Source organism: Salmo trutta, chromosome 5 (assembly GCF_901001165.1).
Source record: "Salmo trutta chromosome 5, fSalTru1.1, whole genome shotgun sequence".
In the NCBI taxonomy this organism is placed as follows: domain Eukaryota; kingdom Metazoa; phylum Chordata; class Actinopteri; order Salmoniformes; family Salmonidae; genus Salmo; species Salmo trutta.
The window spans coordinates 48391002-48404176 of NC_042961.1; the positions used below are offsets into that span (position 1 = coordinate 48391002).

A 13175-nucleotide genomic window follows, 5' to 3' on the forward strand; every position below is an offset into this window, starting at 1 on the left:
TACAAGGCTCTGTGTCATTTTATGTTGGCTAGCTATAAGTTTGGTCTACATAAATAGATAAGCTATAGCCTTAGCTACGTAACGTTACTGCATAGCTAGATTGATTGTGTTGAGATTCCCAATCATTGCCCTTTTCGTCCATTTTTGTCCAAAATACTGTGAAACTGGAACAGTTCATCCCCTAAATGACTGGAGGCAGTAAACAATGTAACATTACTAGCTGTGATTTACAACCTGGCAATATTTATTAGACTACTTAGCGATTTATTGGTGAATTTTATTAATGATGCATTGACTGCAACCATTTAATTCTGACAACAATGCCTTACTCCAAGTAATGTAATTTTAAGTCAAATAGAAGATATTTTTAAAACCTGTTATAAAGATGGCTGTCAGGCATGAAGTGCAAATTTGATATTTTGGACCGATATCTGTTTGTTTCATTACTGCAAAGTAGTTTAAACGGCATCATTTCCATTTTAAGTTCTAGGGTTTAACAGTTGTTTCACTTGTCATGCCACTAACACCCCCTCACAGTACATAGCAACCTATTTACATTTACTCTGTGGTCTGTATCTACGCTTTGTTAGGGCCTGCTGGCCTATTGCACACAGGACCCTTTTCTCGCTCTCTCTCTCTTTCTCTCCCTTGCTCTATCTGTCTTTCAGATTTTCTCCCACTCTCACCCTCTCTCTTTCTCCCTCTCTCTTCCCCTCTTGTTCTCCCTCTCTCTCCTTCTATCTCCCTCTCCCTCTCCCTTTATCCCTCTCCCCCTATTTCCCTCTCTCTCTCTCTGTTTCTCTCTTTCTGTGGTTTTCAGCTGGCTGTCTCAGAGCTGTTACCTCTCTCATACTAAACTTAGTCTATACTCCACTTGCTCTTCAAGTTAACCATTTTAATAACCAACAGTAAACCAACTCTTGATGAGGCAGCTTGATCTATTCATAGTTGACTGAAATCTGTGAAAATACACAATTAGATATTTATTAGGTAATTTGACTTAGTGATCAGTAGTTCTTAGTCAAACACAAACCCTGATTTTAAGTGTGATGTTAGGACACTAGAACCATGGACCTACTCAATAACAATATCATAGGAGGGCATTCTATCCATCTATTGTACTGAGTGTAAATCCTGAATGAGAGATCACTAAAAGAAGACTACCATATTGTGTTTGCTGTGTTTTCTCCATAGATGGTTTTGGCGAGGTGGAGTGGCTGTATGGTGATAGAAGCCTTAGTGGATTGCAGTGTCATAGCATAGCATGCATGTTCCAAATAGGTCACAACTATGAATCTCTTATGCTACAGTAGCTGCAGTGATAAAGAATAACGGATTACAAACTTCAATAATAAGTACTTCATTTGTAATAAATCTATAATGATCAGAATCTACCTATAAAACAACTATTATGATTCAGTCCAGCCAGGATGATCTGTGAGACAGAGCTGTACTATACACATGAGAAGGACATGGGTGCGCCTGAATGAGGCTTCAACAAAAATGACGCGTCCAGTTCGACCAATCACCTGTAACTCGATTGTTGAAGTGTTGTACACGGGTAGAGTTTTTCCACTCAAGACAAGTTGTGAAGAGGATGACAACTTTAAAGATGATCACACTGTGTCTGATATTTCCACATCTCGTAGAGATGGGTAAGTCAATCTTTAATATTTCTCTTATGTGATGTCCACACTTGATTTGGAGACACAAGGTTTTAAATTATTGTTCTACAGACACTTTGACAATCCAGAGTTGTATTTGGTGTAACTTATAGCATAGTTAATATGTTTTCATGTTCTCTAGTTCATGTGCTAGCTGGAACTGAGTCTTCATCCATACGTCAAGAGAGTGGTCTCATGTCAGCCAACGTTGGAGACACACTGGTTTTGCACTGCTTTCATGAAAGTGACATGGCAGTATTGTTCTCTTGGTACAAGCAAACCTTGGGAGATAAACTTCAGCTCTTCTCAACTGTCAATAAGTATGACAGGAATGCAACATTCTACCATGAGTTTAAGGATAACCCTCGCTTCTCAGTGGAAAATGGCCAAGAAAAGAATCACCTAAGGATCTCAGACATGCAGCTGTCAGATTCAGGCACTTACTACTGTGGGAGCTCTTACAGCAATAAGATGGAGTTTGGAGAAGGAGCCATTCTCATTGTAAAAGGTAAAGAGAAACACTTTTTTAATTCTGAAATTAGAGACATACGGTGTAAATATGAGGTATTCTCTTAATCAGATGAGATTTTAATTTATCAAATGATCAGTTAGAACACTTGTTATCGTGATATTCTAGAAATTATATGGGTTAATTTACCTTTTTGTCAGCTTCAGGGTCCAGAAACATGACTGTGCTCCAGCAATCTGTGTCCGAGACGGTCCAGCCAGGAGACTCTGTGACTCTGAACTGTACAATACACACTGAGACCTGTGCAGGAGAACACAGTGTCTATTGGTTCAGACATGGCTCAGGAGAATCCCATCCAGGAATCATTTACACCCATGGAGACAGGAATGATCAGTGTGAGAATAGCCCTGAGGCTGGGTCTCCTACACAGAGCTGTGTCTACAACCTCCCCAAGAGGAACCTCAGCCTCTCTGATGCTGGGACTTATTACTGTGCTGTGGCCTCATGTGGGCAGATACTGTTTGGGAAAGGGACCAAGCTGGACATTGAGGGTAAGTTAAATAGCAAAAATGCTGGTTTAATCAAAGTTCTTTAATAATTTGCAGGTGAGGTCTCATTCCAAAGTCTCTTAAAAAAGACAGACTTTCAGATTAGACAATCTACAGAAATATATGATCTATACTTAGTACCCTCTTATCACTGTTATAATCATCACAGGCCATAGAGCAGACCCTCTTCTCTTGGTGTACTGCCTGGGTGTAGCATTGGCTCTTTTGTTCATCCTGATCATTGTCCTTGCTTGCATCATGTACAAGATGTACAAGAGAAAGTGCAGAGGTAAATTATTAAAAGTTACTATTCTTTGATATCACCATCTCTAAATGTAGCAAAAGTGGAAGACGTGGCAGGATTTATAGTCTTTTGTCTCTCAGACAAGAGGTCCTACAGTTTCCCAGTCAGACGCAGGGGTAAGCAGGAATCATTCTGTGTTGTAATGAAAATAGGACCTCAGTCAGCTCGCAAAAAAACGATGACATTTAATGTTCAAAATGTTGTTCTGTTTCTCACAGGCCCAAGATGGAGACAGTCTCCATTATGTGGCTCTGAATCTGAGCAACAACAAGAACAGGTCTAGAAGACAGAGAAACACCATGGAGGAAGAGACGGTGTACTCTGGGATCAGACAGTAGAACTGGATGAAGGAAACAGTTGTCATTGTATGCAAGATACCTCTTTAAAAACTTGCTCTATATGAATGCTTCAAGAAAATGTGATAAACTATTTCAAGTGTAATATAAAGTACAAATAATTGAATGTATTGCTTCTCTGTCCAACTCATTTTACATCTGATTGCATGTGTAAAGAAAAATAAAGCATTATCAACTGTTAAACCAAATTAATATGAATAAATTGAACTCAGAATGAATTCTGTTCACACTCCTCTGTGGTCATAGTGTAGGGTGTTACAGTGACTTTCCACTACTGGAAACTAACCTTTCATAGAGCTTTAACACAGGAAGACTGACCTGCAGCAACACACTGCACTATACTTTTCCACTCAGGGCCAAAGTACTGTTCATACCCCTGAGTGCATCAATGGTCTCTGAACACAGTGCTTACAATGTAAAGGTCAATGTCTTCATTTATGTGAAGTCAGGTAGTCCCATCCATCATGTTACAGAAAATACAATGCAGTTGTGGTGTAGGAGGTTTACTTCGTTGTTTTCTCTTGAAGACATAGGCCTACTGATTGCATGCCACACACCCCCCTCACATACACTGCAATGTATTTACAGGTATTCTGCGGTCTGCTATGAACAAAACTCGAGGCTGTAGCTATCTACACTTTGGTAAGGCCTGTTGGCTTCTACACAGGACCCTCTGTCTCTCTCTCTCTCTCTCTCTCTCTCTTTAATTGGTTTCAGCAGGATATCTCAGTCAGTTGTATGACATACTCTTTTGCTCTACATGTTGTCCTTTTTATCAACAATAGAACACCATTTTAATGAGGCAGCAAATGATCTATACATATTCTACAGAAATCTATGAAAAAACGAAATTAACAATTTATTAGGTATTATGACCTAGACATCAGAAGTCTGTAGTTAAACACAAAGCATGGTTTGAAGTGTGATGTAAAGTATCATCATCATCTGGACCAAGAAGAAAGAGCCTCCTAATTATATAATGGGAGAGATATTTTATCTGTCAATACATTAGAGAATAAATAGTATATGAGGTATTGTTGGTTGAGCAAAGACTATTGTCATGTTTTCTGTTTCTCTGTGTTATAAAGTGACTGTGTGGAAGTCATAGAGGCCCTAGAGGATGACAGTGTTATAACATGTGGACAACCAGGTCCCAACTACTGTATGACTCCCATGGACCACAATGGAAGAAAAACATTAAGTAAAGGGATCCATTGCCTCTTGCTGTTGTGTCTCTTACTTTGGGTGGACAAGCCCTCTGTTGGCCAGCTGCAGTACATAGTATTGTAGACAGTATGAGGTGTAGGTAGGCCTAATAAAGGATAAATCCACAGTAGTCCCATTGTTTAAAAAATAAAACTGAACATCCACATATTCAAACTTGCTATGTGATAAAGTTGTGCCACACAGAATCAAGCTGTACAACAACATGAAAGTATGGTGTTTGTTCCATTCGTGGCCTACTAGGCGGCCTATCGAGTGTTCAGCCGATGAAATCTGACCATCAAAAACAGACAGTACCTTAGATTTTATTTTTATTTACCCTTTATTTTTTTTATTTCACCTTTATTTAACCAGGTAGGCAAGTTGAGAACAAGTTCTCATTTATAATTGTGACCTGTCCAAGATAAAACAAAGCAGTTCGACACATACAACAACACAGTTACACATGGAGTAAAACAAACATACAGTCAATAATACAGTACAAAAATAAGTCTATATACAATGTGAGCAAATGAGATGAGATAAGGGAGGTAAAGGCAAAAAAGGTAATGGTGGCAAAGTAAATACAATATAGCAAGTAAAACACTGGAATGGTAGATTTGCAGTGGAAGAAAGTGCAAAGTAGAAATAGAAATAATGGGGTGCAAAGGAGCAAAATAAATAAATACAGTAGGGGAAGAGGTAGTTGTTTGGGATAAATTATAGATGGGCTATGTACAGGTGCAGTAATCTGTGAGCTGCTCTGACAGCTGGTGTTTAAAGCTGGTGAAGGAGATAAGTGTTTCCAGTTTCAGAGATTTTTGTAGCTCGTTCCAGTCCTTGGCAGCAGAGAACTGGAAGGAGAGGCAGCCAAAGGAGGAATTGGCTTTGGGGGTGACCAGAGAGATATACCTGCTGGAGCGCGTGCTACAGGTGGGTGCTGCTATGGTGACCAGCGAGCTGAGATAAGGGGTGACTTTACCTAGCAGGGTCTTGTAGATGACCTGGAGCCAGTGGGTTTGGCGACGAGTATGAAGCGAGGGCCAGCCAACGAGAGCGTACAGGTCGCAGTGGTAGGTAGTATATGGGGCTTTGGTGACAAAATGAATGGCACTGTGATAGACTGCATCCAATTTATTGAGTAGGGTATTGGAGGCTATTTTGTAAATGACATCGCCGAAGTCGAGGTACAGTAGGATGGGCAGTTTTATGAGGGTATGTTTAGGCAGCATGAGTGAAGGATGCTTTGTTGCGAAATAGGAAGCCAATTCTAGATTTCACTTTGGATTGGAGATGTTTGATGTGAGTCTGGAAGGAGAGTTTACAGTCTAACCAGACACCTAGGTATTTGTAGTTGTCCACATATTCTAAGTCAGAACTGTCCATTTAACTAGGCCAGTCAGTTAACAACAAATTCTTATTTACAATGCGCCGCCCTATGGGACTCTCAATAACGGTCAGATGTGATACTGCCTAGATTCCAACCAGGTACTATAGTGAAAAATCTTGCACTGAGATGCAGTGCCTTAGACCACCGTGCCACTCGGGAGCCCTAAATGAACCATGAACGCAAACGCAAGTTTCCATTCTTTTCTGTAGAGAGAGTGCATTTTACACAGGTCAATCTCATCCCATGAAAGAGCAAGCAAGATAAATCAACTCCTCGCCTTTCTTTTGATCTGGAAAGCACGTCAGTAACATCTAGCTCAATTGACTAATGTTATACATGTTTACTATACATTTAAAGTGCTTATTGTAGGTGTTTGGTAAATGTTTAAAATGCAGTAAATATAGTTGTTTTTTACAGGTGCATCTCAAACACCAGTTATTGTTCATCCCACTTCTTCCCAGAAAGCAGAGCTGGGAGGTAATGTGACTATTGAACGCCACATGACAAGTGAGAACATAAACTACATGGTATGGTACAAACTCACCACTGGCATGGTGCTTCAGTATATCACTAAATCTTTGAAGTACCTGAGTGATGTGGTATTCTACAACTAATTTGATGATGGGTATCAAAGGATCACATCTTTATTTTGTCAAAATAGTGCCAACCTCACCAGAGTTCACTTCCTCCTGAAAGCTTAAACTGCCTTCTACAGACATGTAGAGAGAAAAACAATGTAAACCCCCTGTGTATTTCAAAGAGGACATATGTACCAGTAGTCTCAGCCACCGACCCAAACGAGGAAAAAATACAAACCAGTAACTCTGACTTTACATCATTTGAAGGGCTGCCGTAACTATGGAATGTTACAGGACACATGTTAGATTGTAGTTTTTATCACATGCTTTATGCCTGTTCAGACAGCCAATAATACCACTTAGTTCAGAGTTTCCTCCTACTTCCTAATGATTAACCAATGAGTGTCATCATATAAAAGCTGCCCCGTTGTCAGACCCACACACTATACAGTTCAGAAAGGACATGATGATTATATATTGGACAATCTTTTTGTTTTACGCCAATTTGGGTAAGTAAGAAATAAATGTGGATCCTTTTACTTTTTTAAATCAAAGTCTTTTTTCATCCATTTGAATGACTATGTAGTCTGAATAATAATAATAATGTATAATTCTGTACTATACCTTTGTCTGATTTATTTAGTCTGTTTGCTTCACAGGTTGTGCACTTAACAACAATGCAATCCAACCAGACCCTTTGATAGTTACACAACAGGGACAAAGTGTATCTCTCACTTGCTTTTGTCAATCTAATTTGTTGGTCAGAGTCTCTTGGTTCAAGCAAACTGTTGGACAGAAGCCTCTTCTCATGGCATCATCATATTATCGCACTAAAAATAGTTTTTATTTCAACAATTTTAACAAGTACTTTAATGAGACTAAACGCTTGAGTGTGGAGAGAAGTGATGACAGCTTTAACCTGACCATCTCCAAGACAGAGTCAAGGGACTCAGCTACATACTACTGTGGTACTATGGAAGTGGGCGAACTCAAATTTGGAGAAGGAACTGTTTTAATTGTCAAAGGTAACTTAAGTCAGTACCTAATGTGTGTTCATATAATGCTAAATTAATGAATCTAGCCGGAAAATAGAATGTACACACCATGATCTTACTCACTCTCTTCAGATTCAGGGTCCAACAGCATGTCTGTTCTCCAGCAACCTGTGTCTGAGTCAGTTCAGCCAGGAGACTCTGTGACTCTGAACTGTACAATACACACTGAGACCTGTGCAGGAGAATACAGTGTCTATTGGTTCAGACATGGCTCAGGAGAATCCCATCCAGGAATCATTTACACCCATGGAGACAGGAGTGATCAGTGTGAGAAGAGCCCTGAGGCTGTGTCTCCTACACAGAGCTGTGTCTACAACCTCCCCAAGAGGAACCTCAGCCTCTCTGATGCTGGGACTTACTACTGTGCTGTAGCCTCATGTGGGGAGATACTATTTGGAAAAGGGACCAAGCTGGACTGTTAGTGATATTTCTGACATTTCTAAAATGTTCTAATATTTTATCCCTGCTTGAACAAAATGTCCTGATTTTCCTGTCTGTATTTCCACAGATGGTTGTAAGGAGGACCATGTCCTCTTGGTGTACTGTCTGGGTGTAGCGTTGGCTCTTTGTGTCATCCTCATCATTGTCCTTGCTTGTGTTTTGTATAAGATGACCAAGAAAACCTCTCTGCTGTGCAGCGGTAAGCATTATCATTAACAACAATATATGCTTAAACTGTTGGTGCAGTATGCATTGCATGTTTTAGTCATGAAACTGAGTTAATTCATTGTATGATGATGATGATGATGATTCCTTCATGTTTGTCTAAAAGGAACACATCCTCAGCCAAGTGGTCCGGTGGTCCCCAGTTCTCATAACCAGGTATTCAGACCTTATAGTGAACCATTCTGAGTATGACTTTGATGAACTGTAAACAGATCCTTCTATCAAATTATCAGGTCATTTCATGATGTCTTTGGAATGTATTTTGCTATTCCTCTTAGGATCAAGAAGACGATGACACACTCCCGTCGGTCCATTACGCTGCTCTGAATGTCATCCACAAGAAGCCAAAGACCCAGAGACAGAGGAGCGCTATAGAGAGTGACACTGTTTACTCTGGGGTGAGGTGCTAAAACATGGACAAAAAACATAGATTGATCTTCTTTAAGACTTGCATAGCTTTTTCTGATAAAGACTGTGTTTTTATCATTATAATTGTGTTGCAATGTATTCTGTTAAACTCCTTTTTACATTAATGTTGTTATACTGTTGTGCATTTTAGATCAAATAAAACATGAATTCACTGTAATTTTGATGTATTGTTTGATTTTCACTCATATTCTTCAAGTTAAACTGGTCAGTTTGCAGGGCCTTTGCATCCTGATTACATAACTTGCATAATAGCATGCATAGGGTACATTCTACTGACTAACACTTTCAGTTGTCTCAAACTCTCTTTTAAAGCTGTATCCTGCATCACATCTCTGTGGTATTCTGACGGCCCTAAATGGATTTTCCACTCAGCTTAACTCATCTCTAACCCCCGGCAATGACCATCAGTCCTCACCACACACTGTCTTCACACACCTCAGTGTATCAAAACCACAAACATCCATGTCACTAAGAGCACAACTCAATCTCTTCATGAGAAAATCATGAACTATAAATATACTTCTTAGCTGAGTATGTTTTGAAGAGAGCTGATAGTGTCGAAAATGTAATCCAAATATGACAATGTACGCATTGTAATTGAGAAGTTTTCACAAACAATACAAAATGTGAATATGCATATGTGCAGGTTGAAGTACTGTACTTCATTTCTCTTTCAATAGGGTGCAACAGCGTACATGGAAGTCCCCATAACTGCTTTATCTTTAGAGTTCGCAGCAACTTTTAGAATTGTCCAAATGATCAAATTGTTCACTAAGAATCATTGAAAATGTACTTTCCTGTGATAGATCATGTGTGTAGTCATAATAGCTGTCATCAAATGCCCAACAAAGACAATGTTTGGTTAAGAATCTTTAACGAGGTAATTTATTACATACATATTACACATCTGTATCATGTTAATCCTTTTCAGAATCATAGAGTCACATGCATCAAACAGGCTAGGTAGTCATCATCACTGGATCATTACTACTAACATCAACTAAGTTATTATAAAGTGTAGCTTAGTTACCAGGAGGAGCCAAACAATCACTCAAAATAAAATGGGTAGCAGAGTGCTCTCTACTGTATATGACGAAGACAATGACTCGTGTTTGTGTGTAGTTTTGTATTGAGTTCCAGGGAGTAGTTGAATAAGTATAGGAGACAACCTATTTATTCAAGTCATGTCTCCTCTGTAATGTGTTGTCCTCTTATAGTTGTGTTGATAGCATGTCACTCACACCCTCCCACACACAACAAGTTCACAGGTACTCTGCAGTCTTCTGTAAGCCCAAGAAGAGATTGTGTCTATGCTTTGGTCAGGTGGGCCTGCTGACTTTGTACCCACAGGACCATCCTACCTGCTCTCTGTGTCTCTGTGTCTCTATGTGGTTTTCAGCAGGATGTCTATGTGGTGACACTGTTGTTCTCACTATCTTTCCTTGTTGTTCATGTTGCCCCTGACAGCTTCCAACCAAAGCAAAACAGTTATTTATTAAACTGACTCTAATATATATTTGTGACCCGTTTCAGGAAGCTAGGCATATGTCACACGTCACTACTTTACAGGAGAGGCATTTAAACGTTTATTAGTATTTTTATCTCAATGTGTTTTTTGCCAGAAATGCCATCTGGAACATGTGCACTTTCATGTACCTAACAACAAATTGTGGACGTCGGGCCCTCATACCACCCTCATGGAGTCTGTTTCTGACCGTTTGAGCAGACACATGCACATTTGTGGCCTGCTGGAGGTCATTTTGCAGGGCTCTGGCAGTGCTCCTCCTGCTCCTCCTTGCACAAAGGCGGAGGTAGCGGTCCTGCTGCTGGGTTGTTGCCCTCCTACGGCCTCCTCCATGTCTCCTGATGTACTGGCCTGTCTCCTGGTAGAGCCTCCATGCTCTGGACACTACGCTGACAGACACAGCAAACTTTCTTGCCACAGCTCGCATTGATGTGCCATCCTAGATGAGCTGCACTACCTGAGACACTTGTGTGGGTTGTAGACTCCGTCTCATGCTACCACTAGAGTGAAAGCACCGCCAGCATTCAAAAGTGACCAAAACATCAGCCAGGAAGCATAGGAACTGAGAAGGTGTCTGTGGTCCCCACCTGCAGAACCACTCCTTTATTGGGGGTGTCTTGCTAATTGCCTATAATTTCCACCTGTTGTCTATTCCATTTGCACAACAGCATGTGAAATGTATTGTCAATTAGTGTTGCTTCCTAAGTGGACAGTTTGATTTCACAGAAGTGTGATTGACTTGGAGTTACATTGTGTTGTTTAAGTGTTCCCTTTATTTTTTTGAGCATTGTATTTATAATTCTATAAAATACATTCAATGAATTTTCCACCAACATGTTACTGTGCCAATGCACCACACATGTCACAGTGTCCACAGAAGGTGGCGCCCCTCCCCGGTCGGGCGGGGCTCGGCGGTCGTCATCGCCGGCCTACTAGCTGCCACCGATCTATGTTTCTGTGTCTTTTGGTTTTGTCTGTCTAGGTCCGCACCTGTTCCTTGTTAGTCATTTAGTGGGGGGGTATTTAGTTTGTCTTTTTGTTTGGGAATTCGTGCGGGATTATTTCATGTCATGTGTGAGCGGCAGTTGGTATTTTGCGCTGCCTTTTTCTACGCAGCGTACTTTGGATCATACATTCGGATTGCCGGGCTGCGCCCCGTGCGTTTTGAATTTTGGAGTTGTTCTCCTATCGTGTGTTTTGCACACCCTGCCTTGTGGCTACCTTATTTATACAGTGTTTAATAAAACATCTGTGTTAACGGACCTCAGTCTCCTGCACTTGACTCTGCCCCTTTCCTGCTACCAAGGATATCGTTGACAACACAACCAATAAACAAAGCATACCGATCTTGGGCACTTCAATGTTATGGTTTGCATTTTCAACACCACAATAAATAGACTATGTCAATCTTGACAAACAGAAAAAACATCCCTCCCTAAATTGGAGGCTTTCCCGGTATCAAATCAAATCAAAATCAAATCAAATTGTATTAGTCTCAAGCGCCGAAAACAACAGGTGAAATGCTTACTTACGTGCCCCTAACCAACAATGCCGTTTAAAAAAATGCGGATAAGAATAAGTAATAAAAGTAACAAGTAATTGAAGAGCAGCAGAAAAATAGCAATGCGATACTATATACAGGGGGGTACAGAGTTAATGTGCTGGGGCATCGGTTAGTTGAGGTAATATGTACATGTAGGTAGAGTTATTAAAGTGACTATGCATAGATGACAACAGAGAGTAGCAGAGGTGTAAAAGAGGGGGAGGGGGGGGCAATGCAAATAGTCTGGGTAGTCATTTGATTAGATGTTCAAGAGTCTTATGGCTTGGAGCATTACATGGGCTTGCTCCTACCTATCTTTCCGATTTGGTCCTGCCGTACATACCTACACGTACGCTACGGTCACAAGACGCGGGCCTCCTAATTGTCCCTAGAATTTCTAAGCAAACAGCTGGAGGCAGGGCTTTCTCCTATAGAGCTCCATTTTTATGGAATGGTCTGCCTACCCATGTGAGAGACGCAGACTCAGTCTCAACCTTTAAGTCTTTACTGAAGACTCATCTCTTCAGTAGGTCCTATGATTAAGTGTAGTCTGGCCCAGGGGTGTGAAGGTGAAAGGAAAGGCTGGAGCAACGAACCGCCCTTGCTGTCTCTGCCTGGCCGGTTCCCCTCTCTCCACTGGGATTCTCTGCCTCTAACCCTATTACAGGGGCTGAGTCACTGGCTTACTGGTGTTCTTCCATGCCGTCCCTAGGAGGGGTGCGTCACTTGAGTGGGTTGAGTCACTGACGTGGTCTTCCTGTCTGGGTTGGCGCCCCCCCTTGGGTTGTGCCGTGGCAGAGATCTTTGTGGGCTATACTCGGCCTTGTCTCAGGATGGTAAGTTGGTGGTTGGAGGTATCCCTCCAGTGGTGTGGGGGCTGTGCTTTGGCAAAGTGGGTGGGGTTATATTCTGCCTGTTTGGCCCTGTCCGGGGGTTTCATCGGATGGGGCCACAGTGTCTCCTGACCCCTCCTGTCTCAGCCTCCAGTATTTATGCTGCAGTAGTTTATGTGTCGGGGGGCTAGGGTCAGTCTGTTACATCTGGAGTATTTCTCTTGTCTTATCCGGTGTCCTGTGTGAATTTAAATATGCTCTCTCTAATTCTCTTTTTCTCTCTTTCTTTCTTTCTTTCTTTCTTTCTTTCTCTCAGCCTTCCCTGTAGCTCAGTTGGTAGTGCATGGTGTTTGCAACGCCAGGGTTGTGGGTTCGAATTCCAGGGGGGCCAGCACAGAAAAAAAATGTATGAAATGTATGCATTCACTACTGTAAGTCGCTCTGGATAAGAGCGTCTGCTAAATGACTAAAATCTAATCTCTCTCTCTCGGAAGACCTGAGCCCTAGCCTCAGGACTACCTGGCATGATGACTCCTTGCTGTCCCCAGTCCACCTGGCCGTGCTGCTGCTCCAGTTTCAACTGTTCTGCCTACGGCTATGGAACCCCTGACC

General features: G+C 41.3%; 2 protein-coding genes across 2 annotated transcripts; both read left to right on the forward strand.

The window, feature by feature from the left end:
* The first annotated feature begins 1543 nt into the window (after nucleotides 1–1543).
* On the forward strand, nucleotides 1544–3559 carry LOC115194337 (uncharacterized). Its single transcript, XM_029753965.1, has 6 exons — nucleotides 1544–1655; nucleotides 1807–2172; nucleotides 2334–2684; nucleotides 2851–2984; nucleotides 3066–3101; nucleotides 3204–3559. The coding sequence occupies exons 1-6, from the start codon at nucleotides 1598–1600 to the stop codon at nucleotides 3321–3323; spliced, it is 1065 nt and encodes a 354-aa protein (XP_029609825.1). The 5' UTR covers nucleotides 1544–1597; the 3' UTR covers nucleotides 3324–3559.
* Nucleotides 3560–6971: 3412 nt separating this feature from the next.
* Nucleotides 6972–8819, forward strand: LOC115194335 (uncharacterized). Its single transcript, XM_029753962.1, has 6 exons — nucleotides 6972–7021; nucleotides 7172–7537; nucleotides 7640–7984; nucleotides 8076–8207; nucleotides 8340–8389; nucleotides 8512–8819. The coding sequence occupies exons 1-6, from the start codon at nucleotides 6976–6978 to the stop codon at nucleotides 8641–8643; spliced, it is 1071 nt and encodes a 356-aa protein (XP_029609822.1). The 5' UTR covers nucleotides 6972–6975; the 3' UTR covers nucleotides 8644–8819.
* The last annotated feature ends 4356 nt before the right edge of the window (nucleotides 8820–13175 follow it).

Coding starts and splice junctions, on each gene's coding strand:
- LOC115194335 (XM_029753962.1), top strand. CDS start 6,976: ATGATGATTATATATTGGACAATCTTTTTGTTTTACGCCAATTTGG. Junction 7,985..8,075: donor AAAAGGGACCAAGCTGGACT/GTTAGTGATATT, acceptor GTATTTCCACAG/ATGGTTGTAAGGAGGACCAT. Junction 8,208..8,339: donor AACCTCTCTGCTGTGCAGCG/GTAAGCATTATC, acceptor TTTGTCTAAAAG/GAACACATCCTCAGCCAAGT.
- LOC115194337 (XM_029753965.1), top strand. CDS start 1,598: ATGACAACTTTAAAGATGATCACACTGTGTCTGATATTTCCACATCTC. Junction 2,685..2,850: donor GACCAAGCTGGACATTGAGG/GTAAGTTAAATA, acceptor TAATCATCACAG/GCCATAGAGCAGACCCTCTT. Junction 3,102..3,203: donor TTTCCCAGTCAGACGCAGGG/GTAAGCAGGAAT, acceptor TGTTTCTCACAG/GCCCAAGATGGAGACAGTCT.